The 25675-nt window shown below is 50.1% G+C and overlaps 2 protein-coding genes across 15 annotated transcripts in view; both read right to left on the bottom strand.

The window, feature by feature from the left end:
* SPATS2 (spermatogenesis associated serine rich 2) overlaps window positions 1–4497 on the bottom strand; it is a 137625-nt gene extending 133128 nt beyond the window's left edge. For 5 of the 11 annotated variants that reach the window (XR_016216717.1, XM_089308287.1, XM_089308286.1 and 2 more), the window contains exons 1-2: window positions 4357–4497; window positions 3516–3640 (exon numbers count right to left, since the gene is read on the bottom strand). The gene's annotated coding sequence lies outside the window, so the exon portion shown is untranslated. Of the gene's footprint in view, window positions 1–3337; window positions 3419–3515; window positions 3644–4356 lie in introns of all 11 variants that reach the window. The other 6 variants (XR_016216718.1, XM_070052191.2, XM_017341835.4 and 3 more) reach the window with 3 other exon arrangements.
* Window positions 4498–13993: 9496 nt separating this feature from the next.
* Window positions 13994–25289, bottom strand: DNAJC22 (DnaJ heat shock protein family (Hsp40) member C22). Of its 4 annotated transcripts, none has more exons than XM_051845438.3 (4): window positions 24973–25287; window positions 23116–24075; window positions 21762–21943; window positions 13994–19727 (listed from the first exon to the last, which is right to left on the bottom strand). In XM_051845438.3, the coding sequence occupies exons 2-4, from the start codon at window positions 23953–23955 to the stop codon at window positions 19724–19726; spliced, it is 1026 nt and encodes a 341-aa protein (XP_051701398.1). In that variant the 5' UTR covers window positions 23956–24075; window positions 24973–25287; the 3' UTR covers window positions 13994–19723. The 4 variants fall into 4 exon arrangements, with proteins under 4 accessions (XP_051701398.1, XP_069907550.1, XP_069907549.1 ...); XM_070051449.2 differs by having other exon boundaries at window positions 25065–25287; XM_070051448.2 differs by lacking the exon at window positions 24973–25287 and adding an exon at window positions 24796–24966.
* Window positions 25290–25675: the final 386 nt, after the last annotated feature.

Below are 25675 nucleotides of genomic sequence, written 5' to 3'. Positions count from 1 at the left end.
CTCTGTAACTCTGCCTTTCAAATAAATAAATATTATCTTCAAAAAAAAATTCCACGTGCATGCCAGATTCCTGGCTAATTCTTTTTTTTTTTTTTTTTTTTTTTTTTTTAACAGGCAGAGTGGACAGTGAGAGAGAGAGACAGAGAGAAAGGTCTTCCTTTGCCGTTGGTTCACCCTCCAATGGTCGCTGCGGCCGGCGCACTGCGCTGATCCTATGGCAGGAGCCAGGTACTTATCCTGGTCTCCCATGGGGTGCAGGGCCCAAGCACCTGGGCCATCCTCCACTGCACTCCCGGGCCACAGCAGAGAGCTGGCCTGGAAGAGGGGCAACCGGGACAGAATCCGGCGCCCCAACCGGGACTAGAACCCGGTGTGCCGGCGCCGCTAGGCGGAGGATTAGCCTAGTGAGCCGCGGCGCCGGCCGATTCCTGGCTAATTCTAACAGGAGGCAGCAGGTAATAGCTCAGATAGTTGGGTCCCTCCACTCATGTGGGACACTTGGATTGAATTCCAGCTCCAAGCTTCCATTAAAGACATTTGGGGAGTAAAACCAGCAGATGAGATCTCTCTTTCCATCTCTCTCTCTCTCTAGCAAATAAATTAAAAAAAAAAAAAAAAAAAGGCCGGCGCCACAGTTCACTAGGCTAATCCTCCGCCTAGCGGCGCCGGCACACCAGGTTCTAGTCCCGGTCGGGGCGCTGGATTCTGTCCCGGTTGCCCCTCTTCCAGGCCAGCTCTCTGCTGTGGCCAGGGAGTGCAGTGGAGGATGGCCCAGGTGCTTGGGCCCTGCACCCCATGGGAGACCAGGAAAAGCCCCTGGCTCCTGGCTCCTGCCATCGGATCAGTGCGGTGCGCCAGCCGCAACGCGCCGGCCACGGCGGCCATTGGAGGGTGAACCAACGGCAAAGGAAGACCTTTCTCTCTGTCTCTCTCTCACTGTCCACTCTGCCTGTCAAAAAAAAAAAAAAAAAAAAAAAAAAAAAAAAGACTTCAGAATAGAAGAAGGGTGGGTATGCCACTTTCATGCTGCTGCAGATATACAAGGGTACTTCAAAAGCTCATGAAAAAACAAAAGTAAAAGAAGTTTATTTTAGGGGCCGGTGCTATGGCACAGCAGGTTAAGCCACCACCTGCAACGCCAGCATCCCATATGGGCACCAGTTCGAGTCCCGGCTGCTCTACTTCCAATCCAGCTGCCTGTTGATGTGCCTGGGAAAGCAGCAGAAAATGGCCCAAGTGGTGGGAGACCCGGATGAAGTTCCCAGCTCCTGGCTTCAGCCTGGCCCAATCTGTGCTGTTGCAGCCATTTGGGGAGTGAACCAGTGGATACAAGATCTCTCTCTGTCTCTCCCTCTCTCTATGTAATCCTGACTTTCAAATAAATAAATAAATCTAAAAAAGAAATTACTTCTGTAACTCTTTCAAATAATTTACTTATTTATTCATTTGAAAGAGTTAGAAAAGAGAGAGAAGGAGCCAGGAGCTTCTTCCAGGTCTCCTATGTGGGTGGCAGGGGCACAAACACTTGGGCCATCTTCCACTGTGTTTCCCAGGCCATTAACAGGGAACTGGATTGCTGCAATCCAGTGGGGACTTGAACCAGTGCCCATATGGGATGCCAGCAATGCAGGCGGCTTTACCAGCTACGCCACAACACCAGCCCCTAATATAATTTTTTAAAAAGATTTATTTATTTGAAAAGAACGACAGAGAGAGAGCTCTTCCATCCACCGGTTTACCCACCAAATGGTTGCAACAGCCAGGGCTGGGCCAGGCCAAAGCCAGAAACTCCACCAGAAGCAGAGTAGCAGGGACACGAACCACATGAGTCAGCCCTGAGATGGGCTAAGCAGCGACCTAACCCACTATGCCACAACAACTGACCCCAATATAACTGTTAATATAAAGAATGGACTCTCCTTCCTGACAATTAAATCAGAAAAATACACGCTTTTCCTTCCAGTTTCCAGTGAAAGCAGCAAGCCAAATAATCAGTCTGACTTGGAAAAGACAAGCCAGGTGAATCTCAAAGAGTGACGTTCCCAGCTTTAATATAGTGGTTCTACAGCGGAAAACTGCAAGCAGCAATTTAAGAGTATACACAGACTTCCTCCATGACCACTGTTAACTGGCTTTGTGTACATTACTTAACCCTTCTGAGCCTCATCTGAAAAACAGGGACAATCCAACCAATTAACCAGGTAAAAAACAGTACAATGAATTCAGTTGCCTGGAATACATCCAAAGGCACAACAAATGAAAATTTCTTCCCCTCTAGACATTCTACACAGTGTCTGGAGCCCAATCAGCCTCCAGGGGCTATGCTGATGTTTTGGCCAGTAAAGTATGGCTCCTCCTCCCCAGTCCCAGCTGTTTCAGTTCTAGCTGTTCAACTCCTGGTTCCTAAGAGGATGCTGTCTATATTTAGAGGCAATGCCAGCACCAAGCTGGGGCTCAACAGGTGCTTGGAGAGCAACTGAACACTACGCAGTTTTCCATTGTTTCCCAGGGCTAATTGGTTTAGGCTTCCCAACTGGCTGTCCTGACTTCTACCAGAGTGCCACGTTGCACAGCACTTACCTCAGTACACTAAACAGAAACTTCAATGTGCTTCCCTTCGCAAGAAGACACTGCTAGCGCTGTTATCAAGACCCCAGCCTTGTTAAATCACGGGAACAATAAACCTTCCAGAACTTTACCCAACCTTTATGTAAATCATTGTTATCGTATCGGACCCAAGTTTCGACCAGTTCCTGCTGCTTTCCCTCAACCAAGATGGGGTGGAACAGAATGGACAACCAGCAAAGGCAGTAAAAGCTTTAAAGAGGGCGTCCAACGGAACTGGGTCTGAATCCAGCTCTACTCACTAGCTCTGTGCACTTAATAAATTATTGAATCTCTTCTTGTACACAAGAAGAAATAATTATAAAAGAACTTTTCAAACTCAGCACCTTGCCTAGTCACGGAAAGTCCACAGGGAGCCACATTATCACAGCGAGAACTCCGCACTCACTCCTTGCTTTGTTCACTTTTCGACTGCTGGGAAAAAATCATCTCTGGACCTCTCTATAAGCTAGCCTAATGCTTCCATCGGAGCCTCAGCTGAGAAATATAAACTGATGAGTACCCAGAAAACTTAGATGAGTCAGCAAAACTCATGCCTCACAAACAAAAAGCTTAACATGGGCTATTTATGAATACATAATGGTAACTGAATTTTCCAAAATCAGCTATTTGCTACTTAGGACCATTCCAAATCTGGTCTGGACAGCCCAGTAGTGAGGCAATGCAAAAAGCAGAGCCCCAGACATACTTTCCCACCATATTCTCAAATCACCTTAAGTCACTCTGGAAGGTATGAGACAGCCTGGTAATTTGAAGCCAGCATCAAGACACAACTCCTCCCGAGAGTCTGAAACTAGGAACAGATGGTACACGAACATTTTCTCAGTGAGAAACTGCAATTCTAACAAAGTACAGACAACTCAGATTTTTTTGTCAAGGCGATTCATTACCTTTTGGTCCAACCGAAAATAAACAAGCTCTTAGTTCTCCCTCCAACACCCGCAATCAAAGCAAGATATTTTTGGTGATCTGTTCTCTCCTGCTTCATTAACCACAGGTAAATGACGTACGGAACCTGCTGAACAGAGAGGAAATAAGTATTTACAGGGAATGCTTTATCGATGATCATCAAAGTATGAAAAGCTGGCTTGTACTCTTCGGCAGAGGGGAAAAAGCCAGAGGCAAAGATGCACTTTTTCAAAGAACCCAATCGCCCTGGCTGAATTAGGAGAAAGACATGACCCTGGTCCACCTACCCTGGGCTGGATCTCTCTGCTTTAACTGAAACCCAAACCGCCTCTCTTTTCTTCATTTTTCCCTTCCATCACCCTCCTCAATCCCAAGACAACCCTTTTAGCCTTTATTCTGAAATCCCATTAAAAAAGCGCCCCCCCAAATCCCAAGGACCCCCGACAACCACGTAGCCCCCAACTCGTAGCACTTCACATGCCAAACGATCCATTCTTTCATTCTCTTCTCGCTTCTCCCTCGTTACTTAAAATCCGGCACCCCGCACACACTCTACACCAAGGAGCCCCTCTCTCCATTGTTCCCCGATCTTGTCTGGAAACTCCCCAACTCGGACCCGGGCGCTTCGCCCGCCCCCACGGACCTCGGACACCTCCCACCCTCAGGGCACTTTGGGTCCCCCCAAAAGGGCTCAGCGCCTCCTCGCCACACCCCACCCCCAACAACTGTCCCTTCCCCCCTTTCCCTCCCGAGAGTCCGCTCCCCGCATCGCGGGTCCGCTCCCCGCCGACCCCGCCACCGCACAGCAAGCCCAAGCCTCACCTGGCCCGGCCGGACCCCGCAGTGGCCGCGTCCTCCCAGTTCCGGGCTCCGCGCCCCGGACGCTCCCGCGTCTGAGAGGAAAGGCGATCCTCCGCCTCCTCCTCTCCCACTGCCGCCACGGGCGCCGCCGCGCTCCTCCTCCTCCCCCGCCCCCAGCTCGCCAGAGCCCGACGCCGCCCCGCCCCCACCGCCGCCTTCCCCGCTTCCCTTCAGGGCCGGGCGGCGGGCGGGCGGCGAATCGCAGCCGCGGCTGGGGGGCCCGGAGCGCCCGACGATCCACACCGACCCGGTCCTCGGCCGGGGCTCGAGCCGCACGCCCCGCCCCGGCGCCCGCCCTCGCGAGCGCGTGCGCGCCGGCCAGCCAGAGCGCAGGGCGCGCGTGCTCGCAGCGGGCTCGAGGCCGTTGCAGCCAACGGGCGCGCGAATGAGGCCGGAGCGGGAGGCGCCCTGCGCGCCGGACGCCTTCGAGCTGGGGAGACGCGGGGCTGCGGGCGAGTCGAGTTATCCCAACCCTCCATCCCCGCCCCTTCAAGCCCTGGTCGTGCGCGCCTCACGCCGCCGCCGCCGCCGCCTCGCGCGCTGGAGCTGCGGGAGCTTGGGCGTCGTCGGGGGGGTCGCTAAAAATGACTGAGGAGAAGCGGGTCGGGGGCTTAACTGCATGAAAAAGGGGGAACGGTGGGACACGAGGTCGCGTCCGCGTGCCGAACGGCCCGGGCCCGGATATTGAGGGGCGGCGGGCAGGCAGGGGAAAGCGCGCGCGCCGGAGCGAAGGGCCCGAGCGGGAACTGCCGGAAACAGCCGAAACTGTCCGGAGCTGGCCGAAGGCGGGTGGAGGGAGGGGAGCCTGGCGCGCGGCTTGTTTCTAGTCCCGGCCGCGAAATGCTCTGCAACCAGCCCCTGCTCCGCTTTGGGACCCCGCCAGGAGGACTCTCCACCACTTCCCTCCTTGGTCTCCTCTTGGACCTTGCTTTTACTCTCCCAAAGCAGAGAGCGTCCTGCGGCTGACTCGCTAGCACCTGGGCACAAGGCGGAAGTCCTTGGAGGCGGGTGGGGGGGGGTGGATGTTGGGGGTGCACCAGCTTGGCCCGAGATAACCTCGGGGCGGGAGCGAATTGAGGATTCCCTGCTAGAGTCGGATTTCCAATCTGCCCGGCCGGCTACGTTCCCTCCCTAAGGCTGTGGTCGAATTTTTTGTATTAAATACCCCACCCCCGCTATCTTCATGGCCAGAAACGTGTGTGTTTTTTTCTGCTTGTGTGAGGTGCTTGCTTCACGGTCAGAGGTCCGTTAGGAGGAGCTAGAGGCTGGGATTTGGTGAAACAGCCTGCAAAGATGAATCAGAATCTGTCGCCACTTTGTTATCTTTTGAGGCCAAGCGGAGGTTGAACAGGCAGCAGCCCCCAGTTCGAGAGTGTGTAAAATGTATAGCTAGACACCACTGGTGCACTGTAGTGTGGGCTTCCACACATTTGCTATTCCAGTCACTGCCTGCAATTGAGTGGTAGAGTAGATTTCTACCAGCCCATCTGGTCTTGTGGCTTCAAACTTTGCATGAGTTCGGGGGTCAAAAACCCTCTGGAAGAATGACCTGGGTGCCTAGACCCCTGCCACCCACCCTGGGAGAGCCAGAGGAAGCTCCGGGCTTCACCCTGGCCCTTGTGGCAATTTGGGGAGTGAACCAACAGATCGAAGGGTCTCTCCCTATCTCTCTGTAACTCTGCCTTTCAAATAAATAGGGAAGTCTTTTAAAAAAATAGATAAATAAAGCCCACAGACCCCTGGTTAATATAATGCCCGATCTACTCCAGCAATATAATTTAACAGATCTAAATAAGCAGAAGACTATATCATCCCGCTGGTTAAGGCACTGGTCCCATGTGTCACTGTAGACAAACGATTCAAGTAGAGTCACACCCTCCCAATGTCTTGTCTCTCTTCAGTCACTAAGTTGATGTAAATGCCTAAGAGTGGTAGGTATTGTTCTGGATATTAGGCCACTTAGAAAAATAAATAAATAAAACAGAATTGCGGATTACTACCCCCAAGGAAGGCATCCAGTTGTTAAGGAGGATGATAGCTATTAAATAAGTACAATAACATGATAAATGTTGAAGCAGAAAAGTTCTAAGTGATGCTGGAACATGCACACACATAAACACACACACATGAGTGACTAATGCTTTCCCAATTCCCCTTCCAACCTATGTAGGGAAGGAGCAGGATGATATGACCCGGGACCATAAGGAACTGAGCCTCCAATCCTATTCCACGATGACCAATTTCATTAACCAAAAGCCACTCAGGGAAGTCTTTTATTATGGGCCTGCTGCTGCTATAAAACCAATACATATTCTTTGGAAAATAAATCCCCATTCTGGAAAACCTTAGAGCCTGTTGAGAAAGACATGATATCCCTCCTAAGAGAGCCCTAGGGGCCAGCACTGTGGCACAGTGGGTTAAAGCCCTGACCTGAAGCACCAGCATCCCATGTGGGCACCGGTTTGAGTCCTGGCTGCTCTTCTTCCGCTCCAGCTCTCTGCTATGGCCTGGGAAGGCTGTGGAGGATGGTCCAAGTCCTTGGGCCCTTGCACCCACTGGGAGGCCTGGAAGAGGCTCCTGGCTCCTGGCTTCGGATTGGCACAGCTCCAGCCATTGCGGTCATCTGGGGAGTAAGCCAGGGGATGGAAGACCCCCCCCCCCCGCTCTGTGTGTAACTCTGACTTTCAAATAAATAAAATCTTTTTTAAAAATCCACATCCCCTAGCCGGCGCCGCGGCTCACTAGGCTAATCCTCCGCCTTGCGGCGCCGGCACACCGGGTTCTAGTCCCGGTTGGGGCGCCGGATTCTGTCCCGGTTGCCCCTCTTCCAGGCCAGCTCTCTGCTGTGGCCTGGGAGTGCAGTGGAGGATGGCCCAAGTGCTTGGGCCCTGCACCCCATGGGAGACCAGGAGAAGTACCTGGCTCCTGCCATCAGATCAGTGTGGTGCGCCAGCCGCAGCGGCCATTAGAGGGTGAACCAACGGCAAAGGAAGACCTTTCTCTCTGTCTCTCTCTCTCACTGTCCACTCTGCCTGTCAAAAAAAAATTAAAAAAAAAAAAAAAAAAAAAAAAAAAAAAAAATCCACATCCCAAATTGGAGTGCCTGGATTCCTGTATGGGACTCTGGTTCCTGATTCCAACCTCCTGCTAATGCAGACCCTGGGAGGCAGCAGGTGATAACTCAGGTGGTTAGGTCCCTGCCACTCACAAGAGAGACCTGGACTGAGTTCCTGGCTCCCAGCTTCAGCCCAGCCCAGTCCCAGCTTTTGGGGAGTGAACCAATGGATAGGAGTTCACTGTCTCTCTCCATCTCTCTACTAAATAAATCAGGGGCAGGTGTTTGGTACAGCAGTTAAGATAACACTTGGGATTCCCACATCCAATATCTGAATTCATGGGTTCAAGTCCTGCCTCTGCTTCCAATCCAGCTTCCTGTTCATGCACACTCTGGGAGGCAGCAAATGATGACTCAAGTCGTTAGACCCCTGCCACGCACATGGGAGACCCAGATGGACCTCCTGGCTCCTGGCTTCTGGCCCAGCCATGGGTGTTGTGACCATTTGGGGAATGAATCACTGGATGGAAGATCTCACTATCTCTCCCTCTCTCTATCACTCTGCCTTCCGAGAAATAATTAAATCTCTTTTTAAATAATAACATACATATGTCTCACTTGAGCTTCTGGAGAATTCATTTATGAGCTAGTGCCAGACTAGAACTAAAGAGAAATCATGATACGATATTCACCTTGGCAGATATATTCTGCAGCTGGTATTAACCTGACCTGGTCTGGTGTGTTTTCAAATAGATCCCTGAGATTAGAGCATTTCTAGCATTTTTGTGTGTTTTGAGTTGATATATTGTATGTGATTAATTACCAGATTCCGTGTTTGTGTTTGAAAGGGACTAAAGTTAAACGTCAATCTGAGAAACTTAATTCATTACCTGGGAGAGTTGATAATCAATGTCTACAATTAGTCATAAGTCTCTGTTGATAAGCTACAAATTGTAACAGGCACACACACACACACACACACACACACAGCAGTGAATGTCTCATGAGGTTGTACTTTTTCCTTCACCTACATGTCTCAAATGCTTAAGAATACACATGTTGCAATCCAAAGTAGGTATCTCAGAAAATTAGTTTCAGGGCCGGTGCTGTGGTGTAGTAGGTAAAGCCACCACATACAATGACAGCATACCACATCAGAGTGGTGGTCTGTGTCCTGGTTGTTGCCCCACTTCTGATCCAGCTCCCTGCTAACAATGCACCAGGGAAGGGCTGGTAATGTGGTGTAGCGGGTTGGGCCTCTGTCTGCAGTGCCAGCATCCCATATGGGTGCCGGTTCAAGTCCACGCTGCTCCACTTCTGATCCAGCTCTCTGCTATGGCCTGGGAAAGCAATAGAGATGGCCCAAGCATTTGGATTCTTGCACCCATGTGGGAGATCTGGAGGAAGCTCCTGGCTCTTAGTTTCAGATTAGCCCAATTCCAGCCTTTGTGGCCATTTGGGAAGTGAACCAGCAGATGGAAGACCTCTCTCTCTCCCTCTGCCTCTCCTCTCCCTGTGTAACTCTGACTTTCAAATAAATAATTAAATCTTTTTTAAAAAATTCAGTTTAATGGAATGCTAAGTAGATATCTGAGAGAACTATTCTACATCCAATAAGTTTTGGAAACATTGGTTTAAATTAAGTTAAACTGGTTTCCTTACTTCCCAGAGCATGGATATGGTCATATGTATCCATATGACAGGCTATACAGCACGCACTTTTGCCAAGGAACTTTTTGTCCCCAACAGACTTTCCTGTGGATTTCTCTGAACATTCATTCTATTAAGTTCTATTAAAGAGACTCAAGTAAGTCAGCGTTTCACAGATAACAAAACTGAGATCCAATGACGTGGCTAACACACGTTTTCACTTTTTATCAGACATTTAGATCTGGAAAAAGCCTTGAACCATCAAAGGCTGAAGTGTTAACAAAACTACCGGCATTATCAAAACCAAAACTCAGATCTGAAATAGTTCAGTATGAGTGCCTTACAGATTCATTAAATACTTAACGTTAGGGTCTGGCACTGTGGCATAGTGGGTAAAACCACTGCCTGCAGTGCCGGCATCCCATATGGGCACCAGTTTGAGTCCCAGCTACTCCACTTCTGATCTAACTCTCTGCTATGGCCTGGGAAAGTAGTAGAAGATGGACCAAGTCCTTGGGCCCCTGCACCCACATGGGAGACCCAGAAGAAGCTCTTGCCTCCTGGCTTCAGATTGGCACAGCTCCAGCCATTGCAGCCAATTGGGGAGTGAACCAGCGGATGGAAGACCCCTCTCTCTCTCTCTCCTTCTCTCTGCGTGTAACTCTGACTCAAATAAATAAATAAATCTGCAACAAAAATACTTAAATTTGCTCTTTTAGTGAATTTGTTCCACGTATGAGGCAACTAATACTGCTCTACCCTTAAGTTCTCTTAGCACACTCTACCATTTATACATTCTGCCACCATGCAAATAATGAATACTGCCTACCTCAGAACAATGTTTCATAGCTCATAAGATGCTGTCAACACATTCTTAACTTGATTATTTCCACATATTTATTATTATTATTATTATTCCCATGTGACAAATAAAAAAACTGAAGTTCTAAATTATTAGTTTGCCCAGAACCATATATTTAATAAGTGTCCTAAAAAATTAAATAAGAGAAGACACATTGCCTACTCTCAAGGAGCCTTGGTATAGTTGAGGAAGGAAGACTCGCAAACTTAAGATGGGAAATAATGACATGGCAATGTCTAAGGAAATGTTAGAAAAATGCCAGCTGGACACAAAACCTGAAGGAATTCAAGGGGAAAGATTACCAGAGGTGGAATTAATCAGTGAAGTCATCATTTAGGGATAAAAACTTAAGCTGCCATAAAAACAAGTATAAAGATTTGGATTAGCCGGGAGGAAAAAGAATTACAGGAAAGAAGAGTGACATCAGCAAAGGCAAGAGCATCAAAATTAAAAGCTCATTGATGGAGAAGAATTAGAGCTTAGAGGAAGATGGATCTGAAATGATCGATCCCTTTAGCTGTGCAAGGAAAGTCACCTGCCACCAGGCAGCGAGCTCCCTGTTGCTGAATATAAAATAACCAGGCACCCCTTGCCTAGACCGAGCTGTTATCTTATTTGCAACCCAATTATACAGAAAAGCAGAAAAATTATGCTGTCTGCTACAGACCCCAGGGAGAGAAAGGGAGAGAAACAAAAACCAGAGAGGTTGTGGGGGTGGGGAGAAGAGGGGGGCTGGGCATTGGAAGTGCATTTGGTGTAGCACTTAGAACACCACGTTAGCACATCCCATACCAGAGCGCCAGGGGTTTATCTACTCCTTATTCCAGCCAGCAGATGATGGCCTGTGTAGTTGGGTCCCTGCTACCCCAAAGGAAGACTCAACTCCTAGTTCCTGGCCCAGTCCCAGCTATTGCAGGCTTTGGGGGAGCAAACCAGCACCCAGGAGCTCTCTTCTCTCCCTTTCTCTCTTTTTCTCTCTGCCTTTCAAATAAACAAAAATAATTTTAAGAGAAAAGAAAAAGTTTTTTTCACATTTCATATTTATTTATTATTTATTTATTTATCTTATTTAGTAAATATAAATTTCCAAAGTACAGTTTATGGATTACAATGGCTTCCTCCCCCATTATTTCCCTCCCACTCGCACCCCTCCCATCTCGTGTTCCCTCTCCCATTCCATTCACATTCATTTTCAATTATGTTTACATACAGAAGATCGATTTAGTATATATTAAGTAAAGATTTCATCAGTTTGCACTCACACAGAAACGCAAAGTGTAAAATACTGTTTCAGTACTAGTTATAGCATTACTTCACATTGGACAACACATTAAGGACAGAAAAAAGTTATTTTAAAAAGAGAGAGGGCCAGAGTTGTGGCATCATGGATAAAACTACCAGCTGTGACACCTGCATCTTGTATTTATGCTGGTTTGTAACCCAACCACTCACTTCTTCTTTTTTTTTTTTTTTTTTTTTTTTTTTGACAGGCAGAGTGGACAGTGAGAGAGAGAGACAGAGAGAAAGGTCGAAAGGTCTTCCTTTTGCCGTTGGCTCACCCTCCAATGGCCACCGCGGCCGGCGCGCTGCGACCAGCGCACCGCGCTGATCGGATGGCAGGAGCCAGGTGCTTATCCTGGTCTCCCATGGGGTGCAGGGCCCAAGTACTCGGGCCATCCTCCACTGCACTCCCCGGCCACAGCAGAGAGCTGGCCTGGAAGAGGGGCAACCGGGACAGAATCCGGCGCCCTGACCAGGACTAGAACCCTGTGTGCCGGCGCCGCAAGGCAGAGGATTAGCCTAGTGAGTCTCGGCACCAGCTGCCACTCACTTCTGATCCAGCTTCCTGCTAATGTGCCTGGGAAAAGCAGGGGAAGCTGGCCCAAGTGCTTGGGCCTCTGAACCCACATGGGAGAGTCCAATGAAGCTCCCAGCTCCTCGCTTCAGCCCAGCTTAGCCCTGGTCATTTTGGCTATTTTGGGAGTGAAACAGCAGATGGAAGACTTCTCTCTCTGTCTCTCCCCCTCTTTCTGTAATTCTGACTTTGAAAGAAATAAATAAACCTATAGGGCTCACTAGGCTAATCCTCCGCCTGTGGCGCCGGCACCCCGGGGCTCTAGTCCCGGTCGGAGTGCCGGATTCTGTCTCAGTTGCTCCTCTTCCAGGCCAGCTCTCTGCTGTGGCCCAGGAAGGCAGTGGAGGATGGCCCAGGTCCTTGGGCCCTGCACCTGCATGGGAGACCAGGAGGAAGCACCTGGCTCCTGGCTTTGGATCGGTGCAGCGTGCTGGCCATAGCGGCCATTTCGGGGGTAAATCAATGGAAGGAAGACCTTCTCTCTGTCTCTCTCTCTCTCACTGTCTAACTCTGCCTGTCAAAAATAAATAAATAAATACATAAACCTTTAAAAAATTTCAAAAGAGAAAGATGCCAAGCTTAGACTGGTGGGTAAAGATATGGAAAGAGAGGCAGGGGGATATTCTGTTGAAATTAGCCAGCGAGATTTAAACCCAAAATAGTCCCAGGTCCTTGCTCGAGGGTCATAATAGCTTGCAAATAAAGGGGAGGGGGACATTTGGTGCAGTGGTTAAAACACAGTTGGAGGGGGTGGCACAGCAGGTTAATGCCCTGACCTGAAGCTCCAGCATCCCATATGGGAACCAGTTTGAGTCCCGGCTGCTCCACTTCCAATCCAGCTCTCTGCTATGGCCTGGGAAAACAGTAGAAGATGGCCCAAGTCCTTGGGCCCCTGCGCTCATGTGGGAGACCCGGCCTATAAGGTATATTTTAAAAAACAGTTTGCAAACGTGCAGGCAGACTACAGAAAGGATGAATGAGAGATGGCGAGAAAGAAGAGAATTGGGAAAAATAGGAGAAATAAAGAGCGAAGCACATTGTTGAAATGAAATCTCATCCAGCTGGAACCCACCTACATTTTTTACTTTCATTTTTCAAAATTCACCTTAGCAAAAGCAAAACACAAAAGCAGCCAACCAATGAGTGAGACAGCTGAGCAAGTTTCAATCCCTTGCAGTGACTAAAAGAAAGAGATGAAAGGGAACATAAAACAATAAACAAAACCATCTTCTCCGGGGTGATCCGCACAGCGCAGCTCTGTCACCAGAGGTGTGTCCACGCCAAGCTCCAACACGACAGGGACTGGCCCAGGTCCCCAGGAAGCTTCAGGGACAACCGGAAATCAGGCCTCCATCGGAGCTGGCCTTGAATAACACCCCAATCCAGTTTCCCCAGTTGCTCTTTCTTTCTCAACAGAAGGGCGGAACTGAACTCAGGTGATGAACCTGCTAAGGAGGTGTCACTACCAGGCTCAAAAGGAACATGCTCACCCTTGTGACAGCCTAATAGCACCACCTGCAGCTGCCAGCTAGGACTACAAGAAACGTTCCTCCCACCAGCTGGTTGGGATCTGTGTGCTAACATTGAGAGAAAACTAAAACACACCTCATTCAAGACTGCAAGTCTGCAGATGCAAAAACATCTTTAAGACAGTGCCTAAGAAAGGCCCGAGACCTCAGCCAACCCTCAGCTCCTGAACCGCACTCACACAGCAACCCCCCAAAGCTGATAAATTTGTAGGCTGCTTGATTTAAAGGATGATATATCGTCCAGACCTTGAGAACTTAATAGCCCCACAGTACCCCGTTCTGTCTGAACACATCTGAGAATTGCATTTATTTCCAGGCACCACAATTTAAGAGCAATATTGACAAGAGCTATAAAAATGTTCATACCCTTTGACCCAGTAATCCTACCCGTGGGGATTTGTTTGAAGGAAATAATTCAAGAAAATAGATAAATTAGAGGTATGGAGATATTGATGCAGCTTTCTTTACAACAACATATATATGTTATATATATAATTTCTCTCAAAAAAAGGAGTGTGTTCAGCATTAAAATAAAATGATGTGCTATTTAAAAAAAGGAAATATACCAATGAAGCATGCTACAACATGAGTGAACTTTGAAAACATTATGCTAAGTGAAAGAAGCCAGACACACACAAGAGGCAATATTCTGTATGATTCCATTTATTTGAAATGTCCAGAATGGGCAAACCTACAGACACAGAATATAGTTTAGCGGCTTCTAGGGGGCTGGAGGGGAGGGATGGGAGAGTGGATGCTAATGGGTATGGAGCTTCTTTGGGGGGTTGTGGAAATTTCTAGAATATGAGAATGGAGATGAGTGTACAACCTTGTGAATATGCTAAAAAAAAGCAAACACTAAATTGTATGCTTTAAGAGGGTGAATTTCTTGGTATGTGGATATATCTCAGTAAAAAAAATTATACACGATAATGTAGGAGTAATATACAAAATTGCCTACTGATTCTTAAGTATTTTTACATATCTCCATAAAGACATCATCATTATCAGAGAAGAGGAAAAAAATGTATCCTTGATATATTTCAGCCACATAGAATGAAGCACGTTTATGGATGAGAACAAATAACTGAAAACAAAGATCGAGATGCAGGTGAATTGTTTTCAGTTTGGGTGTGGATCATTATATAGTTCTTCCAGCAGTTAAATATTTTATTTTTTCCCCCAAAACAATGTCCACAAGAGGGCAGACAGAAGATAACAAATCAAACCTTTTAGCACAAACCTCAGCTACAAATATAAGAACAACAGGATCCAGTGTTGAAAGCAATTGTATTTATTTATTTAATTTGAAAGACAGAGAACTGGAGAAAGATCTTCCATCTGCTGGGTCACTCCCCAAATGTCCACAACAACCAGGGCTGGATCGGGCCAAAACGTGGATCCGGAACTCGAACCAGAGCTCCCAGGTAGCAGGCAAGGATACTTGAGCCATCACCTGCTGCCTCCCAGGGTGCACGTGCACCAGCAGGAGACTGGAATGGGAAGTAGAGCCGGGACTCAAGCCAAGGAACACCAATAAGGGATGGGAGCTTCCTAAACAGCATCTTCCTGTTTTGTTTTGTTTTTTCTTCAGATTTATTTCTTTTTTTGAAAGACAAAGTGACAGGGGTGGGGCCAGCATGAAGCCAGGAGCCCAGAGAACCATCTGGGTCATACAAAAGGAGTGTCAGGGGTCCAAGCACTTGGGCCATCTTCCGCTGTTTTCCCAGGTGCATTAGCAGGGAGCTGGATCAGAAGTGGAGCAGCCGGTGCCGGCGCCGCAGCTCAATAGGCTAATCCTCCACCTAGCGGCGCCGGCACACCGGGTTCTAGTCCCAGTCAGGGTGCCGGATTCTGTCCTGGTTGCCCCTCTTCCAGGCCAGCTCTCTGCTGTGGCCCAGGAGTGCAGTGGAGGATGGCCCGAGTCCTTGGGCCATGCACCCCATGGGAGACCAGGAGAAGCACCTGGCTCCTGCCTTCGGATCAGCGCGATGCGCCGGCCGCGGTGGCCATTGGAGGGTGAACCAACGGCAAAGGAAGACCTTTTTCTCTGTCTCTCTCTCTCTCTCACTGTCCACTCTGTCAAAAATTTAAAAAAAAAAAAAAAAAAAAAAGAAGTGGAGCAGCCGGCCGGCGCTGCGGCTCAATAGGCTAATCCTCCACCTGCGGCGCCAGCACACCGGGTTCTAGTCCTGGTCGGGGCGCCGGATTCTGTCCCGGTTGCTCCTCTTCCAGTCCAGCTCTCTGCTGTGGCCCAGGAAGGCAGTGGAGGATGGCCCAAGTGCTTGGGCCCTGCACCCCATGGGAGACCAGGAGAAGCACCTGGCTCCTGCCATCGGATCAGCGCGGTGCGCCAGCCGCAGCGCCGGCCTCAGTGGCCACTGTGGGGGTGAACCAATGGAAAAAGGCAGACCTTTCTGTCTCTCTCTCTCTCTCACTGTCCACTCTGCCTGTCAAAAGAAAAAAAAAAAGAAGTGGAGCAGCCAAGGCTCAAACCTGTGACCATACAGGATGCTGGCATTGCAGGCAGAGGTTTAACCTACTACACCACAGTACTGGTCCCAGAGTTTTTGTTCTTTACAGGTCTAGAAAAAAAATGTTTGCCCATAAAATAACTTCTTTACAATTAGGGACATCCAAAAGATAGGGGAGGTAGGGGATTATTAACTCAAGCAAAAGCTCAGGTAGTCTTCTCGGAGGCAAGCTATTCCCAAGACCCTGCCTTGTTTGAGCGCTTGGGCAAGAAGTCTCCTTAACTCCCTTCCAACTCCTCAAAGCATCTCTGAACTTTTTATGTGTAAGTCAGAGAGGAATGAAGTCACCAGATTCCAGTAAACCAACTGAGGCAGTGAATCAGGCAGACTCACTTGTTAATGTCTTAGATTTTTTATTTATTTTAATTTTTTTACCAAATTTCTACTTGCAGTTGATTTTCATTATGTCAGCTCCTTTGGAAAACATCCCTATAAAACTCAGGGACTGTAACATCCCAGGGTTGATGGGGAACCCTTCCAAAAGTTCCAACTTTGGGGCCAGCATTGTGGTGTTGTGGCTAAAACTGCTGCCTGCGTCACAGCATCCAGTATGCATACTGGTTCGAGCCCCGGCTCCTCCACTTCTGCTCCAGCTCCCTGCTAATGGCCAGGGAAAAGTAGTGGAAGATGGCCCAAGTGCTTGGGCCCCTGCTGCCCTGGTGGGAGACCCAGATGAAGCTCCTGGCTCCTGGCTTCAGGCTAGCCCAGTGCTGACAGTCACAGCCATTTGGGGAGTGAAATTAGCCGATGGAAGATTCTCTCTCTCTCTCTCTCTCTTTCTCTCTCTCTCTCTCTCTGTGTCACTCTTTCAAAATAAATATATCTTTTAAAAAAAAGTTTCAAAAACTAGCTGGGCTACCCAGTGGGTAGTCAGTATGGAAACAGCGCCCTCTATAGGTGGTCGGATGGCCCAGCCCTAGTAGGAGCTCAACGGGGGTTCCTGCCCATCAGCCAGGTCTAGAAGGAGGGGGTAAAAATCCAAGCACAAGTGAATCAGATGATGTCTCCTAATCTCATCCTTACCTGTCACCCAGTCCCACAGCCCAGACCCACAGCAATCCACACCAAGGTGACCAGTGGGTGCTGAGTTGGTTGGCCACCCATGCTGCAGCAGGTAGGAAGTCATTAGCATATGCTCCCCCTGTACAGGGAGACAGACAGTCTGGATGTCAGGGAGCAGCCTCCCTGTGGACTTGCATCGTGACAGGGAATTCATGAAATTCATCTAACCCTGCAATTGTCTCATTGTGGGAATCTCTGCTATTACAAATGGCCCAAAAATCTCTGCCCCTTCTCAACACTCTAGCCCCCAAATGACTGCTCTTCCAAATGTTTATGGAGATGAGAGCCTAGAATGGCCTTCTCCCTTTTTTTAAACACTTTTTCTATTTATTTATTTAATTTATTTGAAAGACAGAGAGGGAGGGAGACAGAGACAGCTCTTCATCTGCTGGTTCACTCCCCCAAATGCTTGGGGCTAGGCCAGATCCAAAGCCAGGAGCAGAACTCAAACCGGTTCTCCCAGGGATGCTCCCAGGGAGCTGCGGTGCCTTGGCAGGGTTAGGGTTAGGGTTAGGGTTAGGGTTAGGGTTAGGGTTAGGGTTAGGGTGCCTTGGCAGGCACCGCAGCTCAATAGGCTAATCCTCCACCTGCGGCACTGGCACACCAGGTTCTTGTCCTGGTCGGGGTGCCAGATTCTGTCCAGGTTGCTCCTCTTCCAGTCCAGCTCTCTGCTGTTGCCCGGGAGTGCAGTGGAGGATGGCCCAGGTCCTTGGGCCCTGCACCCCATGGGAGACCAGGAGAAGCACATGGCTCCTTGCTTCAGATCAGCACGGTGCGCTGGCCGCAGCGCACCAGCTGCAGCGGCCATTGGGGGGTAAACCAACAGAAATGGAAGACCTTTCTCTCTGTCTCTCTCACTGTCCACTCTGCCTGTAAAAAACAAAACAAAAAACAAAAACAAAAACAAAAACAAAACAAAACAAAAACTTATTGCCTTTCAGGGTCTGCATTGGCAGGAAGCTGGAATTGGAACTACAGCCAGGACTCAAACCCAGATACTCTGGGGATACAGGCATTCCACATAGAAAAGGAGAGGGATCACTCGTAACCCCTCCACCACAGGAACCCATCATTCCTATTGACTTCTTTTTATTATTTTTAAAGATTTATTTATTTATTCGAAAGGCAGAGTTACAGACAGAAAGAGGCAGAAAGAGAGAGAGGTCTTCCATCCACTGGTTCACTCCCCCATTGGCTGCAATGGACGGAGTTGTGCCAATCCGAAGCCAGGAGCCAGGAGCTTCTTCTGGGACTCCCACACAGGTGTAGGGGCCCAAGGACTTGGGCCATCTTCTACTGTTTTTCCTGGCCATAGCAGAGAGCTGGAAACCACAGTGCCAGCCCCTAAATGAATAATATTTTTAAAAAATTAATAACAGGGGCTGGCATTGTGGTGCAATGGGTTAAGCCATTGCTTGCAATGCCAGCATCCCATAGCAGAGTGCCAGTTTGAGTCCTGACTACTCCACTTCTGATCCAGCCTCCTGCTAATGTGCTTGGGAAGTCAGCTGATGATGGCCAAGTATTTGGGGACCTGTCACATACGTGGGAGATCGGGATGAAGTTCCTGGCTCCTAACTTTGGCCTGGCCCAGCCCTGGCTGTTGCAACCATTTGGGGAGTGAACCAGCAAATGGAAGGTAATATGTTTCTCTCTCTCTTTCTTTCTCTCTAATTATTATTAGTAGTATTAGTATGCCTTTCAAAATGAATACGTCTTTTTAAAATAATAGTGATGGGGTTAGTGCTGTGTATAGTGGGTAAAGCCACTGCCTGCAGTGCCAACATCCCATATGGGTGCCGGTTTGAGTCCAGACTGCTCCACTTCTGATCCAGCTCTCTGCTATGGTCTGGGAAAGCAGTGGAAGACGGCCCAAGTGCTCAAACCCCTGTACCCATGTGAGAGACCCAGAAGAAGCTCCTGGCTTTTGGCTTTGGATTGGCCCAGCTCCAGCTGTTGATGCCATTTGGGGAGTGAACTAGTGGATGAAGACCTCTCTCTCTTGCTCTCTCTCTATCTCTCTCTTTGTAACTCTGTCTTTCAAATAAATAAAATAAATCTTTTTTTTTTAAAGAAACTTCAGCAACCTTAAATGAAGCATTAAAGTCAATTTGGTCTTAAATTCACAGGACATAAGTAAATCTATTGGTAAATTTTAAAATATTATTTTTAATGAAATATCTAAGATTGTATTCCTCTACTGGATTTTTTTTCATCTTTAGAGAATATTGACCAATGAATGGTGCAAAGGGGGTATCTTAAGGTTTGCTTGAGCGAACTGGCAATAGGCAGATGAACAGGAGAAAAGATACACAAGTGTATTTGTGTGTGTGGGGGAGGACTGTGTGATTATCCCAGCAACCCAGTGAGGGCCAGGTGCTCACCTGCCCTTCTTTACAGGGAAGAGGGGAGATGGAGAAGGCAGCCATCCAAGGGGTAGCAAATGATTTTAGGGGAATGAATGAGCCCAGTGCTCAGAAAATAGTAAATGATTCTCTTTAAGAACTGGATTGGCCAAGGAGAGGGACAATAGCTTGTGACAAAATCTGTCCAAGTGTGGTTGCATTCTTTAACCTTCCACACACATAAACACGTATCCACATATATGTAAAATAACTCAGAGTCAATGACCAGGAAAGAGTGAAGGATGCACACACCAAAAACAAACAAACAAAAAAATGATGGGAAAGATGCAGCAAAAGTTCATCATTTCACCCTCCGAGTCCTGGCCTCTGCAGTCTTCCTCTACAGAGACATCCTGGGCTCTTCCACACCTGACCGTCACCTAGAATTAAATAAGGCGCTCTGAGATGCCCAAGCCGCTGGTTGCTTAGGGGTTCCCTGAGTCCTCGTACAGACACATGAGATATAAAATCTCCCATCTTTCCAGGACGCCCCCCTAAACAAACTCAGCTCTCCTTTCTCCAGTGACCTGGTACATTATCCAGAGCTCTGAGTTGAAGATGGTGAGCAAGTGCACCTGTGCCATTTCCCCCTCAGATTGCAAGCTGCCCGGGGAGCAGGGAGTGTGGCTCAGAACCAGAACTCAGGGACTGGGAAGACCTGAGAACTCAGCCCTTCCAATCAGCCATGTAAAGCACTGGGGATCTCCTCCAAGACAGGGGCTGGCGCACACGTGCACGCGGCATAGTATAGCAGCTGGCTCTGAAATTTCAAAACTGCAACCCATGGGGCCAGAGCTGTGGCATAGTGGGTAAAGCCACCACCTGCAGTGCCGGCATCCCATATGGGCGCTGTTTGGAGTCCCAGTTGCTCCACTTCTTATCCAGCTCTCTGCTATGGCCTGGGAAAGCAGTGGAAGATGGCCCAAGTTCTTGGGCCCCTGCACCCACGTGGGAGACCTGGAAGAGGCTCCTGGCTCCTGGCTCCGGATCGGCGCAGCTCCAGCTGTTGCTGCCATCTGGGGGTTGAACCATAGGATGTATGACCTCTCTCTCTCTCTCTCTCTCTCTTTCTCTCTCTCCTTCTCTGTGTAACTCTGACTTTAAAATAAATAAATAAATAAATCTTTAAAAAATAAATGGTCATGGGGCCGGCACTGTGGCGTAGCAGGTAAAGCCGCCGTCAGTGCCGGCATCCCATATGGGCACCAGTTCGAGTTCTGGCACTCTACTTCTTTTTTTTTTTTTTCTTTTTTGACAGGCAGAGTGGACAGTGAGAGAGAGAGAGACAGAGAGAAGGGTCTTCCTTTGCCGTTGGTTCACCCTCCAATGGCCGCCGCGGCCAGCGTGCTGCGGCCGGCGCACCGCGCTGATCCGATGGCAGGAGCCAGGAGCCAGGTGCTTCTCCTGGTCTCCCATGGGGTGCAGGGCCCAAGCACCTGGGCCATCCTCCACTGCACTCCCTGGTCACAGCAGAGAGCTGGCCTGGAAGAGGGGCAACCGGGACAGAATCCAGCGCCCCAACCGGGACTAGAACCCGGTGTGCCGGCGCTGCTAGGCGGAGGATTAGCCTAGTGAGCTGCGGCGCCGGCCCGGCACTCTACTTCCAATCCAGCTCTCTGCTGTGGCCTGGGGAAGCAGTAGAAGATGGCCCAAGTGCTTGGGCCCCTGCACCCACATGGAAGACCTGGAAGAAACTCCTGGCTCCTGATTTTGGATTGGCCCAGCTCTGGCCATTGCAGCTATTTGGGGAGCGAACCAGTGGATGGAAGACCTCTCTCTCTCTCTCTCTCTCTCTCACTCGCTCTGCCTCCGCCTCTCTGTAACTCTGCCATTCAAATAAAATAAAGTAAATCTTTTTTAAAAAAAAAATTCAGATTCCTGGGACATAAGCACAAGCTTCCGCCATAATCCTTCTCACTCACCCCTTTAAGACTTTCTTGGCTGGCGCCGCGGCTCAATAGGCTAATCCTCCACCTAGCGGCGCCAGCACACCGGGTTCTAGTCCCGGTTGGGGTGCCGGATTCTGTCCCAGTTGCCCCTCTTCCAGGCCAGCTCTCTGCTGTGGCCCGGGAGTGCAGTGGAGGATGGTCCAGGTGCTTGGGCCCTGCACCCCATGGGAGACCAGGAGAAGCACCTGGCTCCTGCCTTTGGATCAGCACGGTGCGCAGGCCGCAGCGTGCCAGCCGTGGCGGCCATTGGAGGGTGAACCAACGGCAAAGGAAGACCTTTCTCTCTCTCACTATCCACTCTGCCTGTCAAAAAAAAAAAAAAAAAAAAAAAAAAGACTTTCTTGTCTGCACTGCAAATGGATGATTTCTTTAACGCTGCTGGGAGACCCCACATGGGTAAGCGGGACAGGGGACAAGCTGCCCAGCCCTGCCGGCAAGTGAGTCTCCTCAGACACTTCTTCTCACCTCCTGGCTCCCCGGGGCCTCCTGGGCTGACTCAGGACTTCATACGCAGCCTGGATTTCCATAAAGCGCCTCTCTGCCTCCTCTGTATGGTGCCGGTTGTGGTCTGGGTGCCAGAGCTTCACCAGCTCCCGGTAACGCCGATGAATTTCTTCATTTGTTATACCTTCTGAAAGGCCCAAAACCTTAGGGGAACAGAAGTTATAATTTCACAAGGTGTTAGGGAAACTGCTCCTTTGGTAAATCAGGCTATCTCCAGAATCAGCTTCTACTTGCTCACAGGGAAGGTCTTGGCTTAGAATTTCAGCCTTTGGAGACATGGACAAGCATCGTGTCTCATGGCAAGAACTACATGTACCATTAAAAAGATGATTTAGGGGGCCAGCACTGTGGCGTAGCAGGTAAAGCCGCCACCTGCAGTGCTGGCATCCCATATGGACACCGATTTGAGTCCCGGCTGCTCCACTTCCGATCCAGCTCTCTGCTATGGCCTGGGAAAGCAGTAGAAGATGGCCCAAGTCCTTGGGCCCCTGCACCCACATGGAAGACCTGGAAGAAGCTCCTGGCTCCTGGCTTCTGGCTTCAGATTTGCACAGCTCGAGCTGTTGTGGCCAATTGAGGAGTGAACCAGTGGATGGAAGACCTCTCTCTCTCTCTCTCTCTCTCTCTCTCTCTCTCTCTGCCTCTCCTTCTCTCTGTGTGTAACGCTGACTTTCAAGTAAAATAAATAAATCTTAAAAAAAAGAGAGACATGTATGAGCATGCTTATAGTAGCACTCTTCTGTAGAAATGACCCAAACACTTATTACCAATACAGCAAATAAATTGTAGTCTAATCACACAATGAGACACTGTATTGCAAAGAAAACAAACCATAGCATGTGACTACATGAAAAAATCTCATACAGATAATGTTGATTGAAAAGACACCAGCCACAGAATACATACTGCATGATTCCATTTATTTGAAGGTCAAGACTGGATGAAATAGAGCCAGTGCTGTGGTATAGTGGGTAAAGCTGCTGCCTGCAGAGCCAGCGTCCCATATTGGCACCGGTTTGAGTGCTGGCTACTCCACTTCCAATCTAACTCCCTGTTAATGGCCTGGGAAAGCAGTAGAAGATGGCCAACTGCTTGGGCCCCTGTACCTATGTGGAGACCTGGAAGAAGCTCCAGGCTCCTGGCTTCGGATTGGTGCAGCTCCAGCTGTTGCAGTCATCTGGGGAATGAACCAGCGGATGGAAGACCTCTCTTTCTCTGCCTCTCTGTAACTCTGCCTTCCAAATAAATAAAGCTTAAAAAAAAAATAGTGCTTCCACAGCCATCCCAGACAGGAAGGAGAGGGAGGAGGGCTCACCTGGTAAGCCAGCCGATGCTTCTCATCCTGAAAACTGTGCACAAACTCATAGAGCTTCTCCCAGTCCTGGAAGGAGCTGCTGCTGAAATCAGGGTCCCCCAGCAGCAGCCACCAGACGCGGTAAGGTAGCAGGAGGACAGACTCCACAAGGCGACCAAGGAGCGGGAAGAAGCTGAACCAGCTCAGGAGGGAGCCCAGGGCTTCGGCCACGTAGCTGAGGGTGGCAGCCGTGTTGCAGAGAGCGCTGTAGGCCAGTGGGCCCGTGAAAGCCAGGTAAGCCAGGCCCAGGCGGTAGAGCCGGGCACTGAGCGGCTCCAACTTCCTGGACACTTTGTAGCGACGGTGCTTCTGGGCTGCGATGCTGGCAGCCACGCTGATGGGCAGGATGGCCACGGGGCGGCCGTAGAAGACGGGAGAAGTCAGGAATGCTGCCCCGAGCGTGTTCTTAAAGTCGGAGGTCTGGCCGCCCACAGCAGCCACCAGCAAGACCCCTAAGCCAACTGCTAGTGGGAGACCCACGATGTAGAAGCTGGCCATGGAAGAAAGGCTAATCAGAGCCACAAGACCAAAATAGATGCCCACTATGATTTGGGCAACAAAACGAATAGGACTCCAGGGGGGTATTCCCCGTCCTAGGCTCTGCCTCTGGTTCTGGGGTCTATTGGCCTGAGCTACAAAGCCTGGAAGCTTCCAGAACTCCCAGAGCCAGCCCAGCCCAGCGCCCCCCAGGGTAAGCATCCAGAGCAGGGCATGGCTGTCCCTTCCCAGGTACAGGTGGTGGAGCCCAGCAGGGCCCCCTACAGCCCAGAGGGCATAGGTCACCAGGAGCCCCTTGGCCATCTTCCAGGGCAAGGTCTCAGCAGAAGTCCAGGGGCATCTGACATTGCTCAGAGTGCAGAAATCTCAGGGTGTGTTCTGTGAGAATCATGGCCGTTGTGGGCCCAGAGTTATCCTTAGACTCTGAGATAAAAAAAAAAAGGGGGGGGTGTCATAAGGTTACATCCCATCTCCAACTCGGTAACCATTTCCCTGCCAATAAAACTGCAGTCTGGGGGCCAGCACTGTGGCATAGCAGGTAAAGCTGCCACCTGCAGTGTCAGCATCCCATATGGGCACCGGTTCGAGTCCCGGCTGCTCCACTTCTGATCCAGCTCTCTGCCATGGCCTGGAAAGCAGTAGAAGATGGCCCAAGTGCTAGGGCCCCTGCACCCGTGTGGGAGACCCAGAAGAAGCTCCTGGCTTCTGATCAGCCCAGCTCCAGCCATTGAGGCCATTTGGGGAGTGAACCAGCAGATGGAAAACTCTCTCTCTCTGCCTCTCTATAACTCTTTCGAATAAATAAATAAATTTTTAAAATTTGTCCATTCATTTATTTGAGGGAGAGAGAGAGAGAGCGAGCGAGCACACTTCTATCTGCTGGTTCACTCCCCGAAAGCCTGCAGTGGCTGGGACTGGGCTAGGCTGAAGCCTGGAATGCAATCCGGGTCTCACCTACCAAGGTCTGCATTGGCAGGCAGATGGAATCAGGATCAATGCTTTCATTTGACAAACTGAGAACTCAATAAATAAAAGGGCAGAAACTTAAATCTCAGAGGGGCTGGGAGGCGGAGAGGAGGGGCTGAACAGAGTGTGAAAGGTCCCGCCCCAGGTGAGTTCCCATCATCGCAGCCTCAGACATACCTGGCCCAGGATTTAAGCCTTGTTCCAGCCTCCACAACTCTCCAGAGCACGCAGTTTCCCCGCAAGTCAAATGTCAAATAGAGCCTGAACTGCTTGCACACAAACGTTCTGGAAGCCACCCTGGGCCCCGGCAACCACCTCCTCCCCAGGCAGGCTTCTCCACACAAAGCCTCATACCTACTGCCCAGGTGCGCCTGCCAGCCTCCGCCTCTGCGACCACCAGCCGGGACCACCAGCCCAGGACCGCAGTCCAGGCGGAGCAGCCGTACCTGGCCACACCGCCACCAGCTCCGTCGCGCCACACACTCAAAATGGCCCCTCTCACGCCACTGCCACGTCCACCCAAATGGACTTTGTCTTTCTGTGTCAGCTGTATCGCGGAAGTCGGGCCGCCCGGGCCAGGCCCTTCCTCGAGGCCCTCCCCCTACGGGAATCACCTTCGCGCCCCGGGCGCTCCTGCGGCCCGCGCTCTCCGGCCAACCGCGGAGACCGCTGCCCCGGCTCCCGCTGGGGGCTGGCGCGGAGCCCACTCCCAGGCCGAGCGCGCCCCCGCACCGCAACGCTATGGCCGCCAGGTGGCGCTACTGTCTGCGGCTGGGCGCGTCCCGGGACTCACCTTGCCACCACGCTAGGCCCTGCAGCCCACGGCTGTCCGCTCTGTACTACCACTACTTAAAAAAAAAAAAAAATCTCCTAAAAATGCAAAACTAGGCCCTGATTGCCCCTTCTTACCACAAATGAGAGGGCGATTCCGCCCTCCCCGCAGGCTGCACATACACTTTGGAAGGTTCCACCAGCTCTTCCAAGCAGAGTTAGCGACGGACAAGCTGCAGAGGACCTCCGCCCCATGTGTGCCTCACTGCCCGGACTCCAGGCCTCA

The sequence above is a fragment of the Oryctolagus cuniculus genome, chromosome 11 (genome assembly GCF_051225735.1).
Source record: "Oryctolagus cuniculus isolate XC-2025 breed Fujian yellow rabbit chromosome 11, ASM5122573v1, whole genome shotgun sequence".
Classification (NCBI taxonomy): Eukaryota; Metazoa; Chordata; class Mammalia; order Lagomorpha; family Leporidae; genus Oryctolagus; species Oryctolagus cuniculus.
Note: the sequence above shows the minus strand (reverse complement) of the source record. Positions and strands in the feature narration are given on the sequence as shown.

Excerpts from the sequence above, each read along its gene's own strand:
- DNAJC22 (XM_051845439.3), bottom strand. The coding sequence starts at position 23,955 with ATGGCCAAGGGGCTCCTGGTGACCTATGCCCTCTGGGCTGTAGGGGGC. Across the intron at positions 21,944-23,115 it reads AGCATCGGCTGGCTTACCAG|GTTTTGGGCCTTTCAGAAGG; the intron begins GTGAGCCCTCCT and ends TGTTCCCCTAAG.